The sequence below is a fragment of the Pan troglodytes genome, chromosome 4 (assembly GCF_028858775.2).
Source record: "Pan troglodytes isolate AG18354 chromosome 4, NHGRI_mPanTro3-v2.0_pri, whole genome shotgun sequence".
Taxonomy (NCBI): Eukaryota; Metazoa; Chordata; class Mammalia; order Primates; family Hominidae; genus Pan; species Pan troglodytes.
Genome location: NC_072402.2, coordinates 148,454,756 through 148,481,140, shown reverse-complemented (window position 1 = coordinate 148,481,140; position 26,385 = coordinate 148,454,756). Strand labels below are relative to the sequence as shown.

Genomic DNA, 26,385 nt, shown 5'->3' with positions numbered 1-26,385 from the left:
TTGCCCATAGATTATTATTTCTGTAACCCGTTGGGGCGATAGGAGCTAAATTCAGAATATTTTGTCATTAACTCTTCTGTGTTCCCATATGTTCACATTTGTAGACCTTAGTGTTTTATCTGAGATGGGATAATATTTAGTTTTCTTAGACTTGATAAAATAGCTTTTATAAATCTGGTACTTTCTTGGAATCAAAATATTAATGCTCTTCATGAAAAATAAACATTCATGTTAAGACATCATGGATAAAACTAAAAGATAAGGCCAGGCACGGTGGCTCACGCCTGTAATCCCAGCACTTTGGGAGGTTGAGGCGGGCAGATCACAAGGTCAGGAGATCGAGACCATCCTGGCTAACACAGTGAAACCCCGTCTCTACTAAAAAATACAAAAATTAGCTGGGCGTGGTGGGGGCGCCTGTAGTCCCAGCTACTCAGGAGGCTGAGGCAGGAGAATGGCGTGAACCTGGGAGGCAGAGCTTGCGGTGAGCCGAGATCGGGCCTCTGCACTCCAGCCTGGGTGACAGAGCAAGACTCTGTCTCAAAAAAAAAAAATCTTTAAAGATAAAAATGACAAACTAAGAAAAATAGTTGGGTCTTATATAACAGGCTAAAGATGAATACTCAGAAATGAGGAACCCTTATAAGTCAATAAGAAAAAGACTTAGTAGAAAAACAGGCAAAGGATATGAGCAGCAATTCTCATAGTAGAAATAAAAATGGTCAATGAATATGCAAAAAGATGTATTCAACTTCCCTAGTAATCATGTAAATGCAAATTAAAGCTTCCTTCTATTTGGTACAACATGTTTAATCTGGTTGTATCAAGTGTTGGCTAGAACATAGGAGAATAGTTCTCTCATACACTATGGTAGTCTATCTTGGAGACCAATTTTAAAACATTTATTAAAATTTTAAATTGCTTATATCCTTCTGCCCAGTAATTCAATGTCCAAATATCTGTCCTGGAGCATTCAAACATGTGCTCAAAAACTTTTACATATATATATAAAATGTTTATCAGTGAAAGAGAAAAATTGGTATGTTTGGATTTAAGACCACCTAAGGCATTATATACCTCCATCATTTGAGTGTTTGAGTGTTTTAGGACAGATTACACTTAATTTTATCACGAAACTTTATTTTTGCAAATTCTGTATTTCATGGTTAACATCATAGAGTGGAAACATTCTCTGTACAGTCAGTTCAAAATCTTGAGTTGCTTTTGATTTAAGTGATCCAAAGTTTAAAAAAAATTAATAAAATCTTGAGTTGCTATTTATGCTTTATATAAGTAGTAGCATCACTAACTCCGTATTTTTTTTTCTGAGGTTTCATTGTTTAATTTTCTAAAAACATTTTAAACTTGTAAAAATTCTCATTTTGGGATTTTCATAAAAAGTACAGCTTATTGACTAATAAATGAGGAAGCTCATAACAAACTCATTATATGTCATTTGACATAACTAAAATGAAGCAGACTGGCTAAAACCTTTCTATAGATTCTTACACAATTCGGAAGTAAATATGGGTGAAGTTCTTTAGATTCAACTATGTTCTTAAAAATTTAATCCTTGATTCTATTGAATTTGCTCTTTGGTTTAGAATGCTTTGAGCTGTTGATGGTTTTTCTGACTTTGTACATTGAGTTGATAAAATACATACTCTTTTCAAAAACAGAAAGTTAAATAAGTATATCTTAGTTCCTTAAAAATGCTCATTGGTGGGTAGCTATTTACCTGAAGTGTGACTGAAAATAGAAAGATTCTGTAACATCTTTGAAAATTGCCAGTAAGTATTTATGTGTATATGTTTTAGTGTCAGTATAGGAGATAAGTTAAAGAAAGTAAGTTAAATGTTAAAAAGCAACCTCAAAGTGGCATAATGTAGGCCTCAGTGAACTAAAGTATTGTTTTTTCATGTTTGTATTTTGTGTCTTTTTATCAAGTAAAAGAAACAGCCTGGAAATCCAAGTAGATTTCTCAGTTTGTTACTCTGTTAGTGAGTGTTTTATGCTTTTTGGTTTATGAGTCATGAAGATTGGAGAATTTATATTTCAGAACTATAAACTTATGCTGGCTTCTAGAACTGTATCTCCTCTAGGGTATCTCAACAGGGATAATTGAATACCAGGAGCTCTTAAAGAGTACAGATAATTTCATTTCCTCCATGATGTCATTGGTATCTCAGAAGCCCTGAAACCACTTAAGTTAGAACTATTTGTTTATTTATAAGTACTTGTCTGTAATGTACAGAGAAAAACTTACAATGAGATTATTATGTCTCCCAAATTGCTACTTAGAATAAATTACCAGTTCAAAAGAAGCAATTAGGTAAAATATTCAGACGTTTAAAAATATTACAGCTGAAACATTTCTTTCACATAATTATTTTTCATGATTGCCTTAAGTGAGGCAACTTCTAAAATAATATTATACTAAAGTGTTATTTCTGCCATTTCTTGCAAGAGGATACAATGTCACCTTCAGCAAGGTAAATGAGTCCTTTTTGTTTTGAAAAAAGTGATTTTATATGAAATATGTATATTCATGTACTTATCACCCAATTTAAGAAATGAAACAGCCAAAACAGTTTAAGCCCTCCCCCTACTTTATCTATCTTCCTCTCTGCCTGCTAGAGATAATAATCACAATCCTGAATTCAGTGTTTATTAGCATCCATGCATGTCTTTATACTTCTCCACATATGTATGCAGCCACAAACAAATAACATTTTTCACTTTTAAGCAAATGGAAACATACTGTATATATCCTGCTACAACTTTACTCTATCAGCATTATGTTTCTGATACACAGTTGATTCCTGTATGACTCACCACAGTTTACTTATTCCATCTTCTCTTAATGAACATTTAGGTTGTTTTCATTTTCTTTGCTTTTGAAAAAACATAGCTGCTGGAAGCAATCTTGTATGTGTTTCCTAAGGCACAAGTGTAAGGACTTTTCTATATAACTAGAAGTAAAATTGCCAGTCATAAGTTGTGTACATCCTTAGCACTCCAAAATGATTTAGCAGTCTTTGCTCCTAGTAGTAATATGTAAGAGTAAACTACCTGTAGCTCCAGTTCCTTGTCAGCTCTTAGTACTTTTGGACTCTAAAATTTTTCCAGACTGATGGTTGTGAAATGGTATCTCATTATACTTTTATTTTTCCCTTTATTTGGCTAGCTTTACCAAGATATAATTTATATATAATAAAGCTTACCAATTTTAAGTGTAGAATTCCGTGATGTTTGACAAGTGTGTAATCACATAGCCACCACCATAATCATGATACACAACATTTCTGTCCCCCTAGAGAATCCTCATGCCCCATTGCAGTCAGTTTCTTCCCCCAACCTCCCGGCCCCTGACTAGACTGATATGCTTTCTATCACTAGAATTTTGCCTTTTCTAGAAGTGTATGTAATTGGAGTCTTACATTACAGTCTTTCCTGTCTGTCTTCTTTTATTTAGCATAATGCTATTGAGGTTCATCTGTGTTTCTTCTTTATATTATTTCTTCTTATTGTTGAGTAGTATTCTGTTGTATGAACATGTTTGTTTATTCATTCTCCACTTGATGAACATTTGGATTGTTTTTGGGTTTTGGCTTATGTGAATAAAGGTGCTATGAACATTTGCCTATAACTCTTTGTGTGAATATATGTTTTCATTTTTCTTAAGTGCCAAAGAGTGAAATTATTAGGTCATAGGATAAGTGTATGTTTAATTTGTCTAGAAGCTGCCAAACTATTTTTTTTTTTTTTTTTTTTTTAAAGTAGAGATGGGGTTTCTCCATGTTACCCAGGCTGGTCTCCAACTCCTGGACTCTAGCAGTTCCCCTGCCTCAGCCTCCCAAAGTGCTGGGATTAAAAGCATGAACCACTGCACCTGGCCAATGCCCAACTGTTTTCCAAAGTGACTGAACAATTTTGGATCCTCCCCAGCAAATTAGGAGAGTTCCAATCCCTTGATAACCCTTGCCATATTGTCAGTCTTACCCATTTTAGCCATTCTAGCACATGTACAGCAGTACTTCACTGTGGTTTTAATTTGCATTTTCTGATTGTGTTTGTTTACCAGCCATATATCTTTGGTGAACTGTCTGTACAAATCTTTTCCCTACTTTTTAACTGGGTTTTTTTGTTGTTGGTTTGTTTTGATTTGGTTTTTTAAACTGAGTTGTAAGAGTTCTATATTCTGGATACAAGTCCATTGTTGAATATATGTTTTGCAAATATTTACTCCCAGTCTGTGCCTTGCCTTTTCCTTTTCTCAGCAGTGTGTGTTGAAGAAAGTCAAGTTTCTAATTTCAGTGAAGTCTAATTTACCAATTTTTTTATTTTATAGTTTGTGTTTTTTGTGTCCTATTAAAAAAACTTTAGCCTAACCCAGTGTCACTAAGATCTACCCATGTTTTCTTCTAGAAGTGCTGTAGTTTTAACACTTACATTTAAGTCTTGCTCTTTTCTTTTTTTCTTTTTTTTTATTATTATACTTTAAGTTTTAGGGTACATGTGCACAATGTGCAGGTTAGTTACATATGTATACATGTGCCATGCTGGTGTGCTGCACCCATTAACTCGTCATTTAGCATTAGGTATATCTCCTAATGCTATCCCTCCCCCATCCCCCCACACCACAACAGTCCCAGAGTGTGATGTTCCCCTTCCTGTGTCCGTGTGTTCTCATTGTTCAATTCCCAACTATGAGTGAGAACATGCGGTGTTTGGTTTTTTGTCCTTGTGATAGTTCACTGAGAATGATGATTTCCAATATCATCCATGTCCCTACAAAGGACATGAACTCATCATTTTTTATGGCTGCATAGTATTCCATGTTGTATATGTGCCACATTTTCTTAATCCAGTCTATCATTGTTGGACATTTGGGTTGGTTCCAAGTCTTTGCTATTGTGAATAGTGCCGCAATAAACATATGTGTGCATGTGTCTTTATAGCAGCATGATTTATAGTTCTTTGGGTATATACCCAGTAATGGGATGGCTGGGTCAAATAGTATTTCTAGTTCTAGATCCCTGAGGAATCGCCACACTGACTTCCACAACGGTTGAACTAGTTTACAGTCCTACCAACAGTGTAAAAGTGTTCCTATTTCTCCACATCCTCTCCAGCACCTGTTGTTTCCTGACTTTTTAATGATTGCCATTCTAACTGGTGTGAGATGGTATCTCATTGTGGTTTTGATTTCCATTTTTCTGATGGCCAGTGATGATGAGCATTTTTTCATGTGTCTTTTGGCTGCATAAATGTCTTCTTTTGAGAAGTGTCTGTTGATATCCTTTGCCCACTTTTTGATGAGGTTGTTTGTTGTTTTCTTGTAAATTTGTTTGAGTTCATTGTAGATTCTGGATATTAGCCCTTTGTCAGATGAGTAGGTTGCGAAAATTTTCTCCCGTTTTGTAGGTTGCCTGTTCACTCTGATGGTAGTTTCTTTTGCTGTGCAGAAGCTCTTTAGTTTAATTAGATCCCATTTGTCAATTTTGGCTTTTGTTGCCATTGCTTTTGGTGTTTTAGACATGAAATCCTTGCCCATGCCTATGTCCTGAATGGTAATGCCTAGGTTTTCTTCTAGGGTTTTTATGGTTTTAGGTCTAACGTTTAAGTCTTTAATCCATCTTGAATTAATTTTTGTATAAGGTGTAAGGAAGGGATCCAGTTTCAGCTTTCTACATATGGCTAGCCAGTTTTCCCAGCACCATTTATTAAATAGGGAATCCTTTCCCCATTGCTTGTTTTTCTCAGGTTTGTCAAAGATCAGATAGTTGTAGATATGCGGCATTATTTCTGAGGGCTCTGTTCTGTTCCATTGATCTACATCTCTGTTTTGGTACCAGTACCATGCTGTTTTGGTTACTGTAGCCTTGTAGTATAGTTTGAAGTCAGTTAGTGTGATGCCTCCAGCTTTGTTCTTTTGGCTTAGGATTGACTTGGCAATGCGGGCTCTTTTTTGGTTCCATATGAACTTTAAAGTAGTTTTTTCCAATTCTGTGAAGAAAGGCATTGGTAGCTTGATGGGGATGGCATTGAATCTATCAATTACCTTGGGCAGTATGGCCATTTTCATGATATTGATTCTTCCTACCCATGAGCATGGAATGTTCTTCCATTTGTTTGTATCCTCTTTTATTTCCTTGAGCAGTGGTTTGTAGTTCTCCTCGAAGAGGTCCTTCACATCCCTTGTAAGTTGGATTCCTAAGTATTTTATTCTCTTTGAAGCAATTGTGAATGGGAGTTCACTCATGATTTGGCTCTCTGTTTGTCTGTTATTGGTGTATAAGAATGCTTGTGATTTTTGTACATCAATTTTGTATCCCGAGACTTTGCTGAGGTTGCTTATCAGCTTAAGGAGATTTTGGGCTGAGACAATGGGGTTTCCTAGATATACAATCATGTCGTCTGCAAACAGGGACAATTTGACTTCCTCTTTTCCTAATTGAATACCCTTTATTTCCTTCTCCTGCCTAATTGCCCTGGCCAGAACTTCCAACACTATGTTGAATAGGAGTGGTGAGAGAGGGCATCCCTGTCTTGTGCCAGTTTTCAAAGGGAATGCTTCCAGTTTTTGCCCATTCAGTATGACATTGGCTGTGGGTTTGTGATAGATAGCTCTTATTATTTTGAGATACGTCCCATCAATACCGAATTTATTGAGAGTTTTTAGCATGAAGGGCTGTTGAATTTTGTCAAAGGCCTTTTCTGCATCTATTGAGATAATCATGTGGTTTTTGTCTTTGGTTCTGTTTATATGCTGGTTTACATTTATTGATTTGCGTATGTTGAACCAGCCTTGCATCCCAGGGATGAAGCCCACTTGATCATGGTGGATAAGCTTTTTGATGTGCTGCTGCATTCGGTTTGCCAGTATTTTATTGAGGATTTTTGCATCAATGGTCATCAAGGATATTGGTCTAAAATTCTCTTTTTTGGTTGTGTCTCTGCCCGGCTTTGGTATCAGGATGATGCTGGCCTCATAAAATGAGTTAGGGAGGATTCCCTCTTTTTCTATTGATTGGAATAGTTTCAGAAGGAATGGTACCAGTTCCTCCTTGTACGTCTGGTAGAATTTGGCTATGATTCCATCTGGTCCTGGACTGTTTTTGGTTGGTAAGCTATTAATTATTGCCTCAATTTCAGAGCCTGTTATTGGTCTATTCAGAGATTCAACTTCTTCCTGGTTTAGTCTTGGGAGAGTGTATATGTCGAGGAATGTATCCATTTCTTCTAGATTTTCTAGTTTATTTGCGTAGAGGTGTTTGTAGTATTCTCTGATGGTAGTTTGTATTTCTGTGGGATCGGTGGTGATATCCCCTTTATCATTTTTTATTGCATCTATTTGATTCTTCTCTCTTTTTTTCTTTATTAGTCTTGCTAGCGGTCTATCAATTTTGTTGATCCTTTCAAAAAACCAGCTCCTGGATTCATTAATTTTTTGAAGGGTTTTTTGTGTCTCTATTTCCTTCAGTTCTGCTCTGATTTTAGTTATTTCTTGCCTTCTGCTAGCTTTTGAATGTGTTTGCTCTTGCTTTTCTAGTTCTTTTAATTGTGATGTTAGGGTGTCAATTTTGGATCTTTCCTGGTTTCTCTTGTGGGCATTTAGTGCTATAAATTTCCCTCTACACACTGCTTTGAATGTGTCCCAGAGATTCTGGTATGTTGTGTCTTTGTTCTCATTGGTTTCAAAGAACATCTTTATTTCTGCCTTCATTTTGTTATATACCCAGTAGTCATTCAGGAGCAGGTTGTTCAGTTTCCATGTAGTTGAACGGTTTTGAGTGAGTTTCTTAATCCTGAGTTCTAGTTTGATTGCACTGTGGTCTGAGAGACACTTTGTTATAATTTCTGTTATTTTACATTTGCTGAGGAGAGCTTTACTTCCAACTGTGTGGTCAGTTTTGGAATAGGTGTGGTGTGGTGCTGAAAAAAATGTATATTCTGTTGATTTGTGGTGGAGAATTCTGTAGATGTCTATAAGGTCCGGTTGGTGCAGAGCTGAGTTCAATTCCTGGGTATCCTTGTCAACTTTCTGTCTCATTGATCTGTCTAATGTTGACAGTGGGGTGTTAAAGTCTCCCATTATTATTGTATGGGAGTCTAAGTCTCTTTGTAGGTCACTCAGGACTTGCTTTATGAATCTGGGTGCTCCTGTATTGGGTGCATATGTATTTAGGATAGTTAGCTCTTCTTGTTGAATTGATCCCTTTACCATTATGTAATGGCCTTCTTTGTCTCTTTTGATCTTTGTTGGTTTAAAGTCTGTTTTATCAGAGACTAGGATTGCAACCCTTGCCTTTTTTTGTTTTCCATTTGCTTGGTAGATCTTCCTCCACCCTTTTATTTTGAGCCTATGTGTGTCTCTGCATGTGAGATGGGTTTCCTGAATACAGCACACTGATGGGTCTTGACTCTTTATCCAATTTGCCAGTCTGTGTCTTTTAATTGGAGCATTTAGTCCATTAACATTTAAAGTTAATATTGTTGTGTGTGAATTTGATCCTGTCATTATGATGTTAGCTGGTTATTTTGCTCGTTAGTTAATGCAGTTTCTTCCTAGTCTCGATGGTCTTTACATTTTGGCATGATTTTGCAGCGGCTGGTACCGGTTGTGCCTTTCCATGTTTAGTGCTTCTTTCAGGAGCTCTTTTAGGGCAGGCCTGGTGGTGACAAAATCTCTCATCATTTGCTTGTCTGTAAAGTATTTTATTTCTCCTTCACTTATGAAGCTTAGTTTGGCTGGATATGAAATTCTGGGTTGAAAATTCTTTTCTTTAAGAATGTTGAATATTGGCCCCCACTCTCTTCTGGCTTGTAGAGTTTCTGCTGAGAGATCTGCTGTTAGTCTGATGGGCTTCCCTTTGTGGGTAACCTGACCTTTCTCTCTGGCTGCCCTTTAAGTTTTTTCTTTCATTTCAACTTTGGTGAATCTGACAATTATGTGTCTTGGAGTTACTCTTCTCGAGGAGTATCTTTGTGGCGTTCTCTGTATTTCCTGAATCTGAACGTTGGCCTGCCTTGCTAGATTGGGGAAGTTCTCCTGGAGATATCCTGCAGAGTGTTTTCCAACTTGGTTCCATTCTCCCCATCACTTTCAGGTACACCAATCAGACGCAGATTTGGTCTTTTCACATAGTCCCATATTTCTTGGAGGCTTTGTTCGTTTCTTTTTATTCTTTTTTCTCTAAACTTCCCTTCTCGCTTCATTTCATTCATTTCATCTTCCATCACTGATACCCTTTCTTCCAGTTGATCGCATCGGCTCCTGAGGCTTCTGCATTCTTCATGTAGTTCTCGAGCCTTGGCTTTCAGCTCCATCAGCTCCTTTAAGCACTTCTCTGTATTGGTTATTCTAGTTATACATTCATCTAAATTTTTTTCGAAGTTTTCAACTTCTTTGCCTTTGGTTCGAATTTCCTCCTGTAGCTCGGAGTAGTTTGATTGTCTGAAGCCTTCTTCTCTCAACTCATCAAAGTCATTCTCCGTCCAGCTTTGTTCCGTTGCTGGTGAGGAGCTGCGTTCCTTTGGAGGAGGAAAGGTGCTCTGCTTTTTAGAGTTTCCAGTTTTTCTGCTCTGTTTTTTCCCCATCTTAGTGATTTTATCTACTTTTGGTCTTTGATGATGGTGATGTACAGATGGGTTTTTGGTGTGGATGTCCTTTCTGTTTGTTAGTTTTCCTTCTAACAGACAGGACCCTCAGCTGCAGGTCTGTTGGAGTTTGCTAGAGGTCCACTAAAGACCCTGTTTGCCTGGGTATCAGCAGTGGTGTCTGCAGAACCACAGATTTTCGTGAATCGCGAATGCTGCTGTCTGATCGTTCCTCTGGAAGTTTTGTCTCAGAGGAGTACCCGGCCGTGTGAGGTGTCAGTCTGCCCCTACTGGAGGGTGCCTCCCAGTTAGGCTGCTCGGGGGTCAGAGGTCAGGGACCCACTTGAGGAGGCAGTCTGCCCGTTCTCAGATCTCCAGCTGCATGCTGGGAGAACCACTGCTCTGCTCAAAGCTGTCAGACAGGGACATTTAAGTCTGCAGAGGTTACTGCTGTCTTTTTGTTTGTCTGTGCCCTGCCCCCAGAGGTGGAGCCTACAGAGGCAGGCAGGCCTCCTTGAGCTGTGGCTGCTTTTTTTTACCTAAGCGAGCCTGGGCAATGGCGGGTGCCCCTCCCGCAGCCTCACTGCCACCTTGCAGTTTTATCTCAGACTGCTGTGCTAGCAATCAGTGAGACTCCGTGGGCGTAGGACCCTCCGAGCCAGGTGCAGGATATAATCTCCTGGTGTGCCGTTTCCTAAGCCTGTCGGAAAAGCGCAGTATTCGGGTGGGAGTGGCCCGATTTTCCAGGTGCCGTCTGTCACCCCTTTTCTTGACCAGGAAAGGGAACTCCCTGATCCCTTGCGCTTCCCAAGTGAGGCAATGCCTTGCCCTGCTTTGGCTGGCGCACGGTGCGCTGCACCCACTGTCCTGCACCCACTGTCTGGCACTCCCTAGTGAGATGAACCCAGTACCTCAGATGGAAATGCAGAAATCACCCGTCTTCTGCGTCGGTCACGCTGGGAGCTGTAGACCAGAGCTGTTCCTATTCGGCCATCTTGGCTCCTCCTAAGTCTTGCTCTTTTCAAGGTAAATTTTGTAAATGTTGTTGAAGTAAGGGTCCTTTTGGTTTTTGGTTTTTGAGGTTTTTGTTTTGTTTTTGATGTGTGGATATTCCATTGTTGCAGCACCATTTGTTAAAAGTGTTTGTTATAGTTTTACTTTCAGTACTTTCAGTTTTCTTGAATAATCTTTTCCTTTGTGATTTATGCTGTGTGCTTCTTATGTAAGAAATTCTTCTCTAAGCCAAGGTCATAGAACTTAGAAAATGCACAGTGTTACAGATAAGAGCAAAGTCTCCGGAGTCAGACTGAGTTTGAATCCTGGCTTTACCACTTACTCTCCGTGTGACTTTGAGCAAGTTATTTAACATCTCTGAGCCTCAGTTTCCTCATATATAAAATGAGACTAATAAGACTCCTTACCTCAGAGGGTTGTTATGAGAATAAAAGGAAATGTAATACATTTCAAGTGCCTGGCACAGTGGCTGTGCATTGGTGATTGTTATCACCATCATTAGATGTTTTCTTAAAATTTTGTTCTGAACATTATAGTCTATAGTTATATAGACCAGAATGGTCTATATAACTTATGTTTTAAGTTTCTTTTTATGGCCTACAGAAGACTTGTTTTATGAAAATAAAATTATCACATTATGAAAGTCTTGTTTAATATTCTTTTATTTTGTAGCTAGTGGCGGTTGGCAGGAACCTGAAAATCCTCACACACAACGGGTAAGTAAAGGGTCATAAGAGAGAGAGGATGAAATCGGAAAAAATTGAGTAAAAGACTGAAGATCTTGCATTTTATGGGTAGATATGAGCTGTGTTTATAAGTCCATAATATGTCTTTGCACATAGACAGTGCTTCTCATTGTAAGACATTGAAATACACTGTCACTTTTTTCCAGATGACTTAAGATAATGGAGAATCCTAGGTGTAGCTTTAGTTCTGTATTTGAATTGTGCATCAGGAAAAGGAACCAAGTTTTTGTTTTTTCTTCACACAACCCACCAGTGAGTTAAGGTTCCATTTGTTCTCAGATACTCTTAGAAATATCATAAACAGCCAGGTGTGGTGGCTCATGCCTGTAATCCCAATACTTTGGGAGGCTGAGGCAGGAGGATTGCTTGAGCCCAGAAGTTCAAGACCAGCCTGGGCAATACAGTGAAACCCCATCTCTACAAAAAAATTAAAAATTCAGCTGAGTGTGGTGGCGCATGCCTATAGTCCCAGCAACTCAGGAGGCTGAGGTGGGAGGATTGCTTTAGCCTAGGTTTTCGAGTCTGCATTGAGCTATGATCATACCACCACGCTCCATCCCAGGCAATAGAGCAAGGCTGTGTCTCAAAAAAAGAAAAAGAATGCGGTAGAGACAAACGCAGTGGCTCATGCCTGTAATCCCCATTACTCAGGAAGCTAAGGCAGGAGGATTGCTTGAGGCCAGGAATAAGTATTTATTTTTATACACATCAAAGCTATACATCTACACACAAGTATTTTAAAATATATGCAAAATATAATATATTTGTTTCTCTGAGTAAGAAAGATATCTAAACCAGTAATAGTTGATACCTCTAATGAGTAGAAAAGTCAACTTGGGCATAAGGGATAAAAGAGAAGTTTTGCTTTTTATTCTTTTCATGTGTATAGTGTTTGAACTTTTTTTTTTTTTTTTTGAGACAGGATCTCACTCTGTCACCCAGGCTGGCATGCAGTTGCATGATCACAGCTCACTGCAGCCTCAACCTCCCAGGCTTAAGCAATCCTCCCACCTCAGCCATTTAAAAAAAAAAAAATAGGTTTTTGGGGAACACGTGGTGTTTGCTTACATGGATGAATTATTCAGTGGTGATTTCTGAGATTTTGGTGTACCTATCACCTGAGCAGTGTACACTGTACCTAATGTGTAGTATTTTATCCTCACCCCCTTCCCAGCTTTCCCCCTGAGTCCCCAAAGTCCATTGTATCATTCTTATGCCTTTGCATCCTCATAGCTTAGCTCCCTCTTATAAGTGAGAATGTATGATGTTTGGTTTTCCATTCCTGAGTTACTTCACTTAGAATAATGGTCTCCAACACTATCCAGGTTGCTGCAAATGCTATTATTTCACTAGTTTTTATGGCTGAGTAGTATTCCATGGTGTATACATACCACATATTCTTTATCCACTCGTTGATTGATGGGCATTTGGACCGGTTTCCTATTTTTGCAGTTGTGAATTGTGCTGCTATAAACGTGCGGGCAAGTGTCTTTTTCATGTAATGACTTCTTTTCCTCTGAGTAGATACCCAGTAGTAGGATTATTGGATCAAATGGTAGATCTACTTTTAGTTCTTTAAGGAATCTCCATACTGTTTTCCATAGTGGTGTACTAGTTTACATTCTCACCAACAGTGTAAAAGTGTCCCCTTTTCACCAGATCCATGCCAGCATCTATTACGTTTTTTTTTTTTAATTAAGGCCATTCTTGCAGGAGTGGTTTAGATCTTCATTTCCTTGATCATTAGTGATGTTGACCATTTTTTAAAATATGTTTGTTGGCCATTTGTGTATCTTTGAGAAATGTCTATTCATGTCCTCTGCCTACTTTTTGATGGGATTATTTGGTTTTTTCTTGCTGATTAGTTTGAGTGTCTTGTAAACTTGGGATATTAGTCCTTTGTTGGATGCATAGTTTGCAAAGATTTTCTCCCACTCTATGGGCTGTCTTTTTAGTCTGCTGATTATTTCATTTGCTGTGCAGAAGCTTTTTAGTTTAAGTTCCATTTATTTTTGTTTTTGTTGCATTTGCTTTTGGGTTCTTGGTAATGAAGTCTTTGCCTAAGCCAATGTCTAGAAGGATTTTTCTCATGTTATCTTCTAGAATTTTTATGGTTTCAGGTCTTAGATTTAAGTCTTTGATACATCTTGAGTTGATTTTTGTATAAGGTGAGAGATGAGGATCCAGTTTCATTCTTCTACATTTAGGTTGCCAATTATCCCAGCACCATTTATTGAATAGGATGTCCTTTCCCCAGTTTATGTTTTTGTTTGCTTTGTCAAAGATCAGTTGGCTATAAGTATTTGGTTTATTTCTGGGTTCTCTATTCTGTTTCATTGATCTGTGTGCCTATTTTTATACCAGTACCATGCTGCGTTGGTGACTATAGTCTTATATATAGTTTGAAGTCAAGTAATGTGATGCCTCCAGAGTTGTTCTTTTTGCTTAGTCTTGCTTTGGCTATGTAGGCTCTTTTTTGGTTCCATGTGAATTTTAGGATTGTTTTTACTAGTTCTGTGAAGAATGATGATGGTATTGTGGTGGGAATTGCATTGAATTTGCAGATTGCTTTGGCAGTATGGTCATTTTCACAGTATTTATTCTACCCAGCCATGAGCATGGGATATGTTTCCATTTGTTTGTGTTATCTGTGATATCTTTCAACAGTGTTTTGTAGTTTTTCTTGTAGAGGTCTTTCACCTCCTTGGCTAGGTATATTCCTAAGCATTTTGTTTTTGTTTTTTGGGTGGGGTTTTTGCGGCTGTTGTAAACAGGGTTGAGTTCTTGATTTTATTCTCAGCTTGGTCACTATTGGTGTATAGCAGTGCTACTGATTTCTGTACATTGATTTCATATCCTGAAACTTTACTGAATTCAAAACTTTTTTTTTTTTTTTTTTTTTGAGATGAAATCTCGCTCTGTCAGCCAGACTGGAGTGCAATGGTGCAAACTCAGCTCACTGCAACTTCTGCCTCTCAAGTTCCAGCGATTCTCTTACCTCAGCCTCCTGAGTAGCTGGGATTACAGGCGCCCGCTACCACGCATATTTTTAGTGCAGACGGGGTTTTACCATGTTGGCCAGGCTGGTCTTGAGCTCCTGACCTCAAGTGATCTGTCCACCTCGGCCTCCCAAAGTGTTCGGGTTACAGGCATGAGCCACTGCGCCCAAGCTTTTATTGAATTCATTGATCAGATCTAGGAGCTTTTTGGATAAGTCTCTAGGGTTTTCTAGGCATACGATCATATCATTGGCAAACAGCAACAGTTTGACTTCCTCTTTACTGATTTGGATGCCCTTTATTTCTTTCCTTGTCTGATTGCTCTGGCTAAGACTTCCAGTACTGTGTTGAATAGAAGTGGTAAAAGTGGGCATCCTTGTCTTGTTCCAGTTCTCAGCTGGAATGTTTTCAACTTTTCCCTGTTCAGTATAATGTTGGCTCTGTGTTTGTCGTAGATGGCTTTTATTTAAGGCATGTTCCTTCTATGCTGATTTTGCTGAGGGTTTTGCTCATAAAGGATGCTGGATTTTGTCAAATGCTATTTCTCTGTCTATTGAGATGATCCTGTGATTTTTGTTTTTAATTCTGTTTATGTGGTGTATTAAATTTATTGACTTGGGTATGTTAAACCATCCCTGCATCCCTGGTATTAAACCCACTTGATCATGGTGTATTATCTTTATGATATGCTGTTGGATCCAGTTAACTAGTATTTCGTTAAGGATTTTTGCATCCATGTTCATCAGGGATATCTGTCTGTAGTTTTCTTGTTTTGTTGTGTCCCTTCCTGGTTTCGGTATAAGGGCGATGCTGGATTCATAGAATGATTTAGGGAGGATTCCCTCTTTATCTTTTGGAATAGTTTCAGTAGGATTCATAAAAATTATTCTTTGAATGTCTGATAGAATTCAGCTGTGAATCCATCTGGTCCTAGGCTTTTTTTTTTGTTGACAGTTTTTTAAAATTACCATTTCAATCTCACTGCTTGTTACTGGTCTGTTCAGAGTTCCTATTTCTTCCTGGTTTAATCTAGGAGGGTTGTATATTTCCAGGAATTTATCCATCTCCTCTAGGTTTTCCAGTTTGTGTGCATAAAGGTGTTCATGGTAGCCCTGAATGATCTTTTCTGTTTCTGTGGTATCAGTTGTAATATCTCCCATTTCATTTCTAATTGAGCTTATTTGGATCTTCTCTCATCTTTTCTTGGTTAATCTCACATTCTATCAATTTGGTTTATCTTTTCAAAGAACCAGCTTTTCGTTTCATTTATCTTTTTTATTGTCTCTTTTGTTTCAGTTTCATTTAGTTCTGCTCTCATCTTTGTTATTTCTTTTCTTCTGCTAGGTTTGGGTTTGGTTTGTTCTTGTTTCTCTGGTTCTTTAAGATATGACCCTAGATTGTCTGCTGTACTCTTTTAGACTTTTTGATGTAGGTATTTAATGCTATGAGCTTTCTTCTTAGCACTGCTTTTGCTGTATCCCAGAGCTTTTGATAGGTTGTGTCTCACTATTATCATGCAGATCAGAGAGTTTTTAAATTTCCATCCTGATTTCATTGTTGACCCAGTGATCATTCAGAAGGAGATTATTTAATTTCCATGCAATTTGCATCGTTTCAAGAGTTCCTTTTGGAGGTGATTTTCCATTTTATTCCACTGCTGTCTGAGAGAGTACTTCATATAATTTCAGTTTTCTTAAATGTATTGAGACGTGTTTTGTGGCCTATCGTATGTTCTATCTTAGAGAATATTCTATGTGCTAATGAATAGAATGTATCTTCTGCAGTTGTTGGGTAGAATGATCTGTAAATATCTGTTAAGTCCATTTGTTCTAGGGTATAGTGTAAGTCCATTGTTTCTTTGTTGACCATCTATCTTGATGACCTGTCTAGTGCTGTTGGTGGAGCGTTGAAGTCCCCCACTATTATTGTGTTGCTTTGTATCTCATTTCTTAGGTGTAGTAGTAATTGTTTTATAAATTTTGGAGCTCCAGTGTTAGGTGCATATATATTTAGGATTGTGATATTTCCTGTTGGACTAGTCCTTTTATCATTATATAATGTCCCACTTTGTCTTTTTTAACTGTTGTTGCTTTAAAGTCTGTTTTGTCTGATATAAGAATAGCTACTCCTGCTCACTTTTGGTGTCCATTTGCATGGAATATCTTTTTTTACCCCTTTACCTTAAGTTTATGTGAGTCCTTAGGTTTTAGGTGAGTCTCTTGAAGACGGCAGATACTTGGTTGGTAAATTGTTATCCATTCTGTAATTCTGTATTTTTTAAGTGGAGCATTTAGGCCATTTACATTTAACATTAGTATTGAGATGTGAGGTACTATTCTATTCATTGTGCTAGTTGTTGCCTGAATACGTAGATTTTTTTTTCATTGTGTTATTGTTTTATAGGCCCTGTGAGACTTATGCTTTAAGGAGGTTATATTTTGGTGTGTTTCAAGGTTTTGTTTCAGGATTTAGAACTCCTTTTAGCACCTCTTGTAGTGCTGGCTTGGTACTGACAAATTCTCTCAGCATTTGTGTGTCTGAAAAAGACTTTATCCTTCATTCATTTACAAAGCTTAGTTTCGCTGGATACAGAATTCTTGGTTGATAATTGTTTTGTTTAAGGAGGCTAAAGATAGGACCCCAGTCCCTTCTAGCTTGTAGGGTTTCGCCAAGAAATCTGCTGTTAACCTGATAGGTTTTCCTTTATAGGTTATCTGATGTTTTTGCCTCATAACTCTTAAGATTCTTTCCTTTGTCTTGACTTTAGATAACCTGATGACTGTGTGCCTAGGTGGTGATCTTTTTGCGATGAATTTCTCAGGTGTTCTTTGAGCTTCTTGTATTTGGATGTCTAGATCTCTAGCAAGGCCAGGGAAGTTTTCTTCTATTCTTTCCTCAAGTAAGTTTTCCAAACCTTTAGATTTCTCTTCTTCCTTGGGAACACCAATTCTTAGTTTTGGTAGCTTAATATAATCCCAGACTTCTTAGAGGCTTTATTTATTATTATTATTGTTATTATTCTTTTTTCTTTGTATTTGTCAGATTGGGTTAATTCAAAAGCCTTGTCTAAGTGTGTCTGTCATTTCAAAAATTGTGATTGTTTATTATTTATGCTGTCTTTCTCTGGAGATTTTTTTTGTCCATAACCTGTATTTTTTTTTTTAATTCCCTTAAGTTGGTTTTCACCTTTCTCTGGTGCCCCTTTGAGTAGCTTAATAGTTGGCCTTCTAAATTTTTTTTCTGACAATTCAGAGTTTTCTTCTTGGTTTGGATCCATTGCTGGTGAACTAGTGTAATCTTTTTGGGGTGTTAAAGAACCTTGCTTTGTCATATTACCAGAATTGTTTTTCTGGTTCCTTCTCATTTGGGTAGACTATGTCAGAGGAAAGATCTGGGGCTTGAGGGCTACTGTTCAGATTATTTTGTCCTACGACATTGTTCCTTGATGTGGTGCTCTCCCCCTGTGGCTTCCTGAGAGCTGGACTGCAATTGTTGTTATTGCTGCTCTGGGTCTAGCCACCCGGCCAGAGCTATCAGTCTCCGAGCTGGTACTGGGGAGTGTCTGCAAAGAGTCCAGTGATGCAGTCCGTCTTCAGGTCTCTCAGTTGTGGATACCAGCACCTGCTCTGGTGGAGATAGCAGGAGAGTGAAGTGGACTCTGTGAGGGTCCTTGGTTGTAGTTTGGTTTCGTATGCTAGTTTTCTTTAATGCTGGTTGTGCTAGCAGTGAGTTGTCACGTGGACAGACTCAGGACCTCTGGTTAGCCAGGATGTCACAGGTGGTGGAATTAGCTGTTGTTTTCTCCTTTTGAGGGCAGGGTTGTTCTTTTATGAGTTGCTGTAATGGCTTGAGTTGGTTGGCCTCCAGCCAGGAGGTGGCGCTTTCAAGAAAGCATCAGCTGCAGTAGTGTGGTGGGGATACAAGCTTGCCCTAAGGTTGCCTGGATAAGTATTTGGGTTTCTCAGGTGATCAGTGGGGCCATAAAGCTCCCAAGAGTTTACAGTCTTTTGTCTTGGGCTACCAGGGCAGGTAGAGAAAGACCATCAGGTGGGGGCATATCTGAGCTCAGAATCTCCTTGGGCAGGGTTTGCTGCAGCTGCTGTGAAGGATAGTTGTGTGGTTCTCAGGCCAATGGAGTTATGTTCCCAGGGGGATTATGGCTGCCTCTGCTGTGTCATACTGGTGGCCAGGGAAGTAGGGGAAAGCCAGCAGTGACAGGCTTCACCCAGCTCCCATGCAGCCAGCAAGGCCAGTCTCACTCCCACCATGCCCCACCAACAGCATGGGGTTTGCAGGGCCAAGATCTTGGCCCAGGCTACAAGCCTACTTGCTGAAAAAGCAAGCTAGCCTTTTGGACTCTGCCCCTTCCCGACTGCTGTGGCTTATGTGCTCATATCTGTACTTCCCCTTTACGCCTTCCCCATCTTGATTGTGCCCAAGAAAATTTGCTCTCTGTCAAAGTTATTACAAAGTTCACCTGGAAGTTTCTGTCTCCAAGTGGTCCTTCCTCAGTTCCACTGGCAGCACTCCCCAAGGACCCCTGTGAGATTAAAGTCAGAAATGACTTCCCTGGGCTTCACTGGGAACCGGGAGTGCCTACAGGGCTCTTCCTGCTGTTGCTTCTTCTATTTTTATATTTCACTCGGCTCTCTAAATTTTGTTTCAGCACTAGGTAAGGTTAAATTTTTCTCCCATGATCTGGATTTTTAGGTTCTCCAGTGAGGATGTGTGTTTGAAGGTGGATTTCCCCCCTCTCACACATGGGCACTCACAGATTTTCTGCTGTCTCATGGATTTTGCAGCAGCAAGCCACTTCTTTCTAAGGGTCTGTGAATTCTTTCAGTTTTCCTAGTATGTTCCTGCAGTAGTTCTTGGAATAAAAATTCACAATGTGAGTCTCCACATGTTGTTCTGTCTGTCTGAGGGGAAGCTGCAAGTTAGTCCTGCCTCCTATCTGCCATTTTTTTTTTGCCACCTCATCCTCTTGAGTAGCTGGGACTATAGGCATACACCACCATGACCAGCTAATTTTTGCATTTTTTTATAGAGACAAGGTCTCACTCTGTTGTCCAGGCTGGTTTTGAACTCCTGGCCCCAAGTGATCTACCCACTTCAGCCTCCGAAACTGCTGGAATTGTAGGCGTGAGCCACTGTGCCCGTCCTGGTTTGAAATTTTTATGATTAATATGTATTGCTTTTATAATTAAAATGTATTTTAAAAATTAAAAAGTGTGATGGAGTTGGGGAATAAAATACAGTATAAAATGCCATGTTCTTAGAAATAAGTGGTCCTGTGGCCATGCAGAAAAAAAATAAGAGCAGTTGTGAGGGGAAATAAGTAATGAAGTTAGAGAGCAAAAAATTTCCAAGCCTCTTCATTGCCCATTTCTTCCCATCCTTGAACTTCAGTTTTCCATTTCACTTCGGAAAACAGATCACATAACAAAGAAAAATTCTCTTAGAAGAAAAAGGGCAAACTTGCCCATCTTAATAATTTGTCTTCTCTATTCATTATGTGTCTAGTCAGTGTAGTTGATTAATTTGATATGTTTTCTGTTAGCTTTTTTGTGTACTGAGTCTGTGATTTTCTTACAGATGAACAAATTGATTGAATATTACCAGCAGCTTGCTCAGAAAGAGAAGGTTGAGCGAGATCGCAAGAAACTGGCACGACGTAGAAACTATATGCCTCTGGCTTTTTCGGTGAGAATTTGGTACTAAAATGATTTGCAAGACCTCTAAGGCCTAAGAACAGTGATCATTTCAGAAAATGGCCATTGTCCTAGATTCCTGAATGGTGGATAGCAGAGAGAGGGATTCTTCAAATTATAGACGTTTAAGTCCAATAGTTAGGCTTTTGCTATATCATAAGTTCTGTTTGAGTTATTTGTGTTTTGAGGACATTTGTGTTTCTTTCTCCATCACTCCCCTTTATCTTCTGATTATTTCCCCAGAAAGGCTGTTAATTTTGTAGGCACTGCAGAGCTCTATGTACAGCTTTTGTGTGTTACAGAAAGTCTGAGAAGAAGGAGGTGGGCAAATGGTAGATTTCAGTCATATTACCCCTGTAGCCCACCTTTGACATCCTGGCAGTAGTGGTTTCTCAGCTTTAGTTATAATTTTTTTAACATCCTCCCCTGTTTCTCCAAGATGAAAAACACTGACTTTTTACATAGTGCACTTGTGTGGTTAAATAGTAATATATGCAAGTAGAATTTTTGATAAGAATTATTTATGAGAGTCATTCTCTACCAGTTTATGTACTGCTAGTAAGAAGAAAGAAATTAGGATTTGGAATTTTTGTTATTTTACCCCGAGTTTTATTTGCTCTCATAGTACAGTTTGTTTTCTGTGTGCTTGCTTGGGGCCCAGCAAATTGACATTCAATAAATAACATTTATTGAATGGCAATGATGTGTCAAGCTCTGTGCTAAATAAACACTTTACATGTATTACTTTACTTAATCCTCACAAAAATCCTGTGGAGTATCATATCCCCATTTTACGCTTGAGGAAATGAGACCTAGTTAAGCAACTTGTCATACTGCATCCACATGAAAATTAGTTAAGTCATTGAAACCCTAAGGGTTGGTAAAGTCCATATAAAAATATCTAGATTAAGCTGGGTGCAGTGGCTCACGCCTGTAATCCCAGCACTTTGGGAGGCTGAGGCAGGGGGATCACTTGAGGTCAGGATTTCAAGACCAGTCTGGCCAACATGGCGAAACCCTGTCTCTACTAAAAATACAAAAAATTAGCTGGGCATGGTGGCACACGCCTATAATCTCAGCTACTTGGGAGGCTGAGGCATGAGAATCGCTTGAACCCAGGAGGCGGAGGTTGCAGTGAGCCAAGATAGCGCCACTGCACTCCAGCCTGGGTGACGGAGTGAGACTCTGTCTCAAAAAAAATCTAGATTAGAATTTAAAAACATTAACACTTGCAAAGCACCTACATTTGCAAAAAGAAGTGAATTTTTCTGAATAGTCCAGTGGTATAGTCAGCATATGCACCAATGTATGTTATATTTAGAGGTAGAATTTGAATTAAATGAATTATTCTTCCAATTTTCCCATATAACCTGCCTGCTATATGCGTTTGCTTCTATCTTACGCTGCATTTTTTGTCTCTGTTGCAACCTGCTGCTATTTTGGGGCTCTACAGCAACATACTATTCATGTAGTGGTAAGTTCTCCTTTATGATTCTTGCTGACCCTGAAGAAGTTAGCAGATGACCACTGGTGTTCCAGGAAGACGTCTGTTGTGTATCTTAGACACTCCACATAGTTCTTGCCTGAGCCGTAGCTTAGATACTTTTAGATTACTAGCAGAAGCTCACATTTGGTTCATTTTTACTGTATTAATGTAGTTTCAATCTCCATGTTTAGTGCTGTTATTATTTTAAGAATAGAATAATGATGTGGGGCTACAAATTGCTTTCTTTAAAAGAAGCCTTTAGATTAGCTTTTTTTTTGCTTATTTCCCTGAGCTTCTCATGCTATCCTACCCAAAATTCTTTCTTTTGATAAATAGGGTGTGTAAAAGTGGACTTTCTAATAGGAATTTCTGAACTTTGTTTAGGACAAATATGGTCTTGGAACCAGGCTTCAGCGACCACGAGCTGGTGCATCCATCAGTACCCTTGCCGGACTTTCGTAAGTTTAGACATGAAATGACTTTGAGGAGAACAGCAGGTATCAAAACGAATATCAAATAAATGAGATTAAAACACACACACACACACAGTTGTCAATGGAAAAGAAGATTCTCATACTTAGAAAAGACCTACGCTATACAGATATTCTATGACAGAGGAATACTTCAATTATTGATATCATAGACTGAGGATAATCAGGTGGATCCGTGAGAAATTACTCTTTTGTTTTGTTTTGTTTTTTTAATTTTTCAGCCTTAAAGAAGGAGAGGACCAGAAAGAGATAAAGATTGAGCCAGCTCAGGCTGTGGATGAAGTGGAACCTCTACCTGAAGACTATTATACAAGACCAGTAAATTTAACAGAGGGTAATTTTCTGTGTTTTTCTACTTTGTTTCTAGTCTACATCTAATTCTGTTTTTGTTATTTATGTACCTAGTGATTTGAGATTTTTAATGGAATAGTTGTTAGTAGTAAAAACAATATATAGAAAATAAAACAGCTGTAATAGAGGTAATTGTTTGAAATCTAAAATGTCAACTTTCTATATTTTCATTTTTATGAACAACACTGTTCGTAAAGGCAGTAATGCTTCGTGTAATTACTGGTACATAAAAGTCTGATTTTGAAAGTCACTGTAAACTAAGCCTGTTTTCTGCCTTTCTTTCTAGTAACCACCCTTCAGCAGCGTCTGTTACAGCCTGACTTCCAGCCAGTCTGTGCTTCACAGCTCTATCCTCGCCACAAACATCTTCTGATCAAACGGTCCCTGCGCTGCCGTGTAAGTATTCCATTCTGTAGACTGACCATTTGTACAAGAGGAAAGCAAAAATAAATGTGGCTGGTGTCTGACTAATGTCAAAACCTTTGGAATGTATTAAATACAGATAATACTTGTAGAGAACATACTAATTGCCAGGCACTATTTTAAATGCTTTCAATATAAACAGCTCTTACAACTCTGTGAGGTAGGTACTACTGTTAAACCTGTTTTACAAATGTAGAAAATGAAGTATCTGAAGGTTAAGTACATAGGGTTAACCCCTAAAAGAATAGTGAAAGAGTGTGTAACTTTTAGGCTAGTGTTCAGGCTCAGGGAGGACCAATAAAAAATAATCAATTTAAAAGAAAGCAAGAAAAATCGGCAAAATCCAGGCTCTGGTAATCTACAGAACAAATGACAGAGTTTCTTCAATAAATAAATTGTAAAAACAAAATGGAAAAGAAACCTTTTAGAGGAGTACTATCCAACAGAACTTTCTATGGTGATGGAAGTATTCTGTGTCTGTACAGTCCCACATGATAGCCACTAGGCACATGTGGCTCTTGAGCACATGAAATGTGATAGTGCAGCTGAGGTACTGAGTCAGTCTTTAATTTCATTTAAATAACCACATGTCGCTAGTGGCTAATGTTACTTAATCATTCTCTAGATTAGAAGAGACTTAAAAGTTTACCAAACACAATGTATAGATTTTACGTAGATTCGGATTCAAACAAAACAGAAAGAAAGGGCCCAGGGGAGGAGGGAAGAAGGGAAAGAGGAAAGAAGGAAAGAAAAATTTGTGAAATCTTTGAGAAAATTTAAACACTGGTAGCATTTTCAATGCTATTAAAAAACTATTGGGCAGGGCACAGTGACATGCACTTGTAGTCCCAGCTACTCTGGAAGCTGAGGCAGGAGAATCCCTTGAGCCTGAGGAGTTTGAGACTGTAGTGTGTGATGATGGTGCCTGTGAATAGCGACTGCACTCCAGCCTAGGCAACACAGAAAGACCCTGTCTCTTAAAAAAAAAAAAAAAAAAAAAATATTTTTTTCTTTTTTAGGAATAATGATAGTACTTTGTTTGTTTGTTTTTTAATGTCTTTATCTTTTGGAGATACATACAGAAATATTTATGGAGGAAATGACTTGGTCTCTGATATTTGTTGCAAAATAATGAGGGATGAGGAATGGGTAAGAGTATAAATGAAACAAGATTGACCATTGTTGCTAATTTTTGATAACAAGTTGCTGATTCTTTTTGTTTGTTTAACCTGAGAGCATAGATTCAAGTCCTGCATATATATTCCGAAGTTGATAATTGTTGAAGTTGGGTGATGGGTACCTAGAGATTTGTAATACCATTCTATATTTTTGTACACGTTAGAAAATTTCTATAATGCAAAACCTTTATAAAAAGAAAGAAAAAGAAGGGGCAAAGGAACATTGAATTGGTAGTTCAGATAGAAAGCCTGGGCTCATGCCTGTAATCACAACACTTTGAGAGGCCAAGGCAGGAAGATCACTTGAGCCCAGGAGTTTGAGATCAGCCTAGGCAACATAGTGAGACCCTGTCTCTACCAAAAAAAAAAAAAAAAAAAAAAAAAAAAAAGGCCAGTGTGGTGGTTCACACACTTGTAGTCCCAGCAAGTCAGGAGGCTGAGGCAGGAGAATTGCTTGAGCCCAGGAAGTTGAGGCTGCTGTGAGCAGTAATCACACCACTGCACTCCATCCTGGGTGACGAAGCAAGACCCTGTCTGTTAAAAAAAAAAAAAAAAAGATTGCGTGTGGTAAGATAGTAGATTAAAATCCAGATGTATCAGTATTTACATTAAATACCAATGAACTAAATGCTTCCATTAAAAGACAAACATTGTCAGTCTAAATAATAAAGCAAATTGCAGTGATCCATCTATATGCTTATTACAAGAAGCACAAACATGAGAACTCAGAAAAGTTGAAAGTAGAGAGAAGTGGGAAAAATATTGGACAAACACTAATTTTTTTAAAAGAGGGATAATTTGTTTAAAAAAAAGATTCAATTTACAAAGAAGATATAACCGTCTAAAGTCATGTGCACTGAATAATAGACTCAAAATATATAAAGCGACATTTGAGAAAATTACATAAATGGACAAATCATTTTGGGAAATTTTGACATACTTCTCTCAGTAACCGAGAGAACAAATAGATGAAAATCAGTAAGAATATAGAACATTTGGACAATTTATCTAGCAAACTTGACCAAATGGGCATATATAGACCACTGTACCCAATGTCTGCAGAATATATGCATTCTTTTGAAGTACACACAGAACACTTATAAAGGTTGATTATATACTGGGTTATTATAAAGTAAGTGTGAACATTTTTCAGAAGATGAAATTCTTTTTCAGTTAAAAGAAAGTTTTTATTAACAAGAAAAGATTTAAGTCACACTTATACTTTATAATAATAAATAGGCTAAGATGCTCAATAACACAAGACTTTCTCTTTTGAACACTTTATTTCCATTTAGTACTCTTAAATACCTTTGCTTGTTGTGTGTTTATATTTTAATAGGTAAAAGTTATGAATTACCAGCTATTTTGCTACCTAACTGCACTGGAAAATGAAAATTTATAGAATTTTATCATTAGATCAGAGTTTTAAAAATCAAAGGATAAGGATTTGTTTAAAATCTTTTAACATTAGGGCATTATACCTTTTTCAGAACAAATCTAATTTACAGAAATTATACAAGGCAATTTTTTAATCAAATATCAATATTTTAAAATGCTTTATTTAGCTGAAATGTTATTTCAGTTGAAAAAACTATCTCCAATTACAAAAAAATCATCAGGAAGCTTATTGGGTTTAATCTGCTTTAGAAATGTCCTAAGAAGCCTAAAATTAAATATTTTAAGTAGAAAAAAATAATTTTAAAATAGTATGTTATACTATTACTGTGGTTTATATACATATATTAAATGGTCTCTTTTATAGGAAACATGACTGGAAGTTTATCACATTAAGCACTGTAAAATTAAAGGCAAGAGCTAATCACCTTTTAGCAAAAGTACTCTGTATGCAACAGTTGCAAATATGAAAGCTATTATTTAGCAGTTGATAATTGCCTGATACAAAATATAAACAAAGTACATTTACTGGATTGTTTTTAGTTTGCAGCTGCCCTCAAATATCCCAGATAAGGATGTCTCATAAATCAAAGCTGCGGTACAATTCACTTAGTGGTTAGTTAGGCCAATCCTCCCCGCCATTAGCCTTGTTCTTCCCCACCGCCCCTAACCCCTGCAGTGGCACCATATTATTAAAAACATTAAGTACCTGGGGTTTGTGCTTCAGGTCAAGACATCATTTGCATAATTTCAAATGACAGACAGCTTTTCATGTAAAAATGATGCTTTGTGGTCACAATTACTTCAAAAAGTAATTGTTTTCAAATAACCTGACATACCGTACCTTAGCAATTACAAAACCATGATTTTGACACATGGCATTTGTAAGATGTGAACAGCTGTTCTTCTGCTTAAGTTTAGAGTGCTGCAAAACTTGGGTAATGACTATTTTTTCAGTTAACATAACCCGCCCACGGTACAGCACACT

At 37.9% G+C, this 26,385-nt stretch overlaps 1 protein-coding gene across 7 annotated transcripts in view; it reads left to right on the top strand.

Moving 5' to 3' along the window:
- Positions 1–26,385, top strand: part of DCTN4 (dynactin subunit 4) — a 50,059-nt gene that overhangs the window by 5,715 nt on the left and 17,959 nt on the right. For 4 of the 7 annotated variants that reach the window (XR_010157368.1, XM_016954067.3, XM_063811596.1 and 1 more), the window contains 5 exons: positions 11,290–11,333; positions 19,958–20,065; positions 21,944–22,017; positions 22,272–22,384; positions 22,688–22,797. Coding sequence is in view for 6 of the 7 variants with exons in the window: in XM_016954067.3 (XP_016809556.1) it covers positions 11,290–11,333; positions 19,958–20,065; positions 21,944–22,017; positions 22,272–22,384; positions 22,688–22,797 (449 nt within the window). In the remaining variant the exon portion in view is untranslated. Of the gene's footprint in view, positions 1–11,289; positions 11,334–19,957; positions 20,066–21,526; positions 21,548–21,943; positions 22,018–22,271; positions 22,385–22,687; positions 22,798–26,385 lie in introns of all 7 variants that reach the window. The other 3 variants (XM_001167059.5, XM_016954069.3, XM_016954068.4) reach the window with 1 other exon arrangement.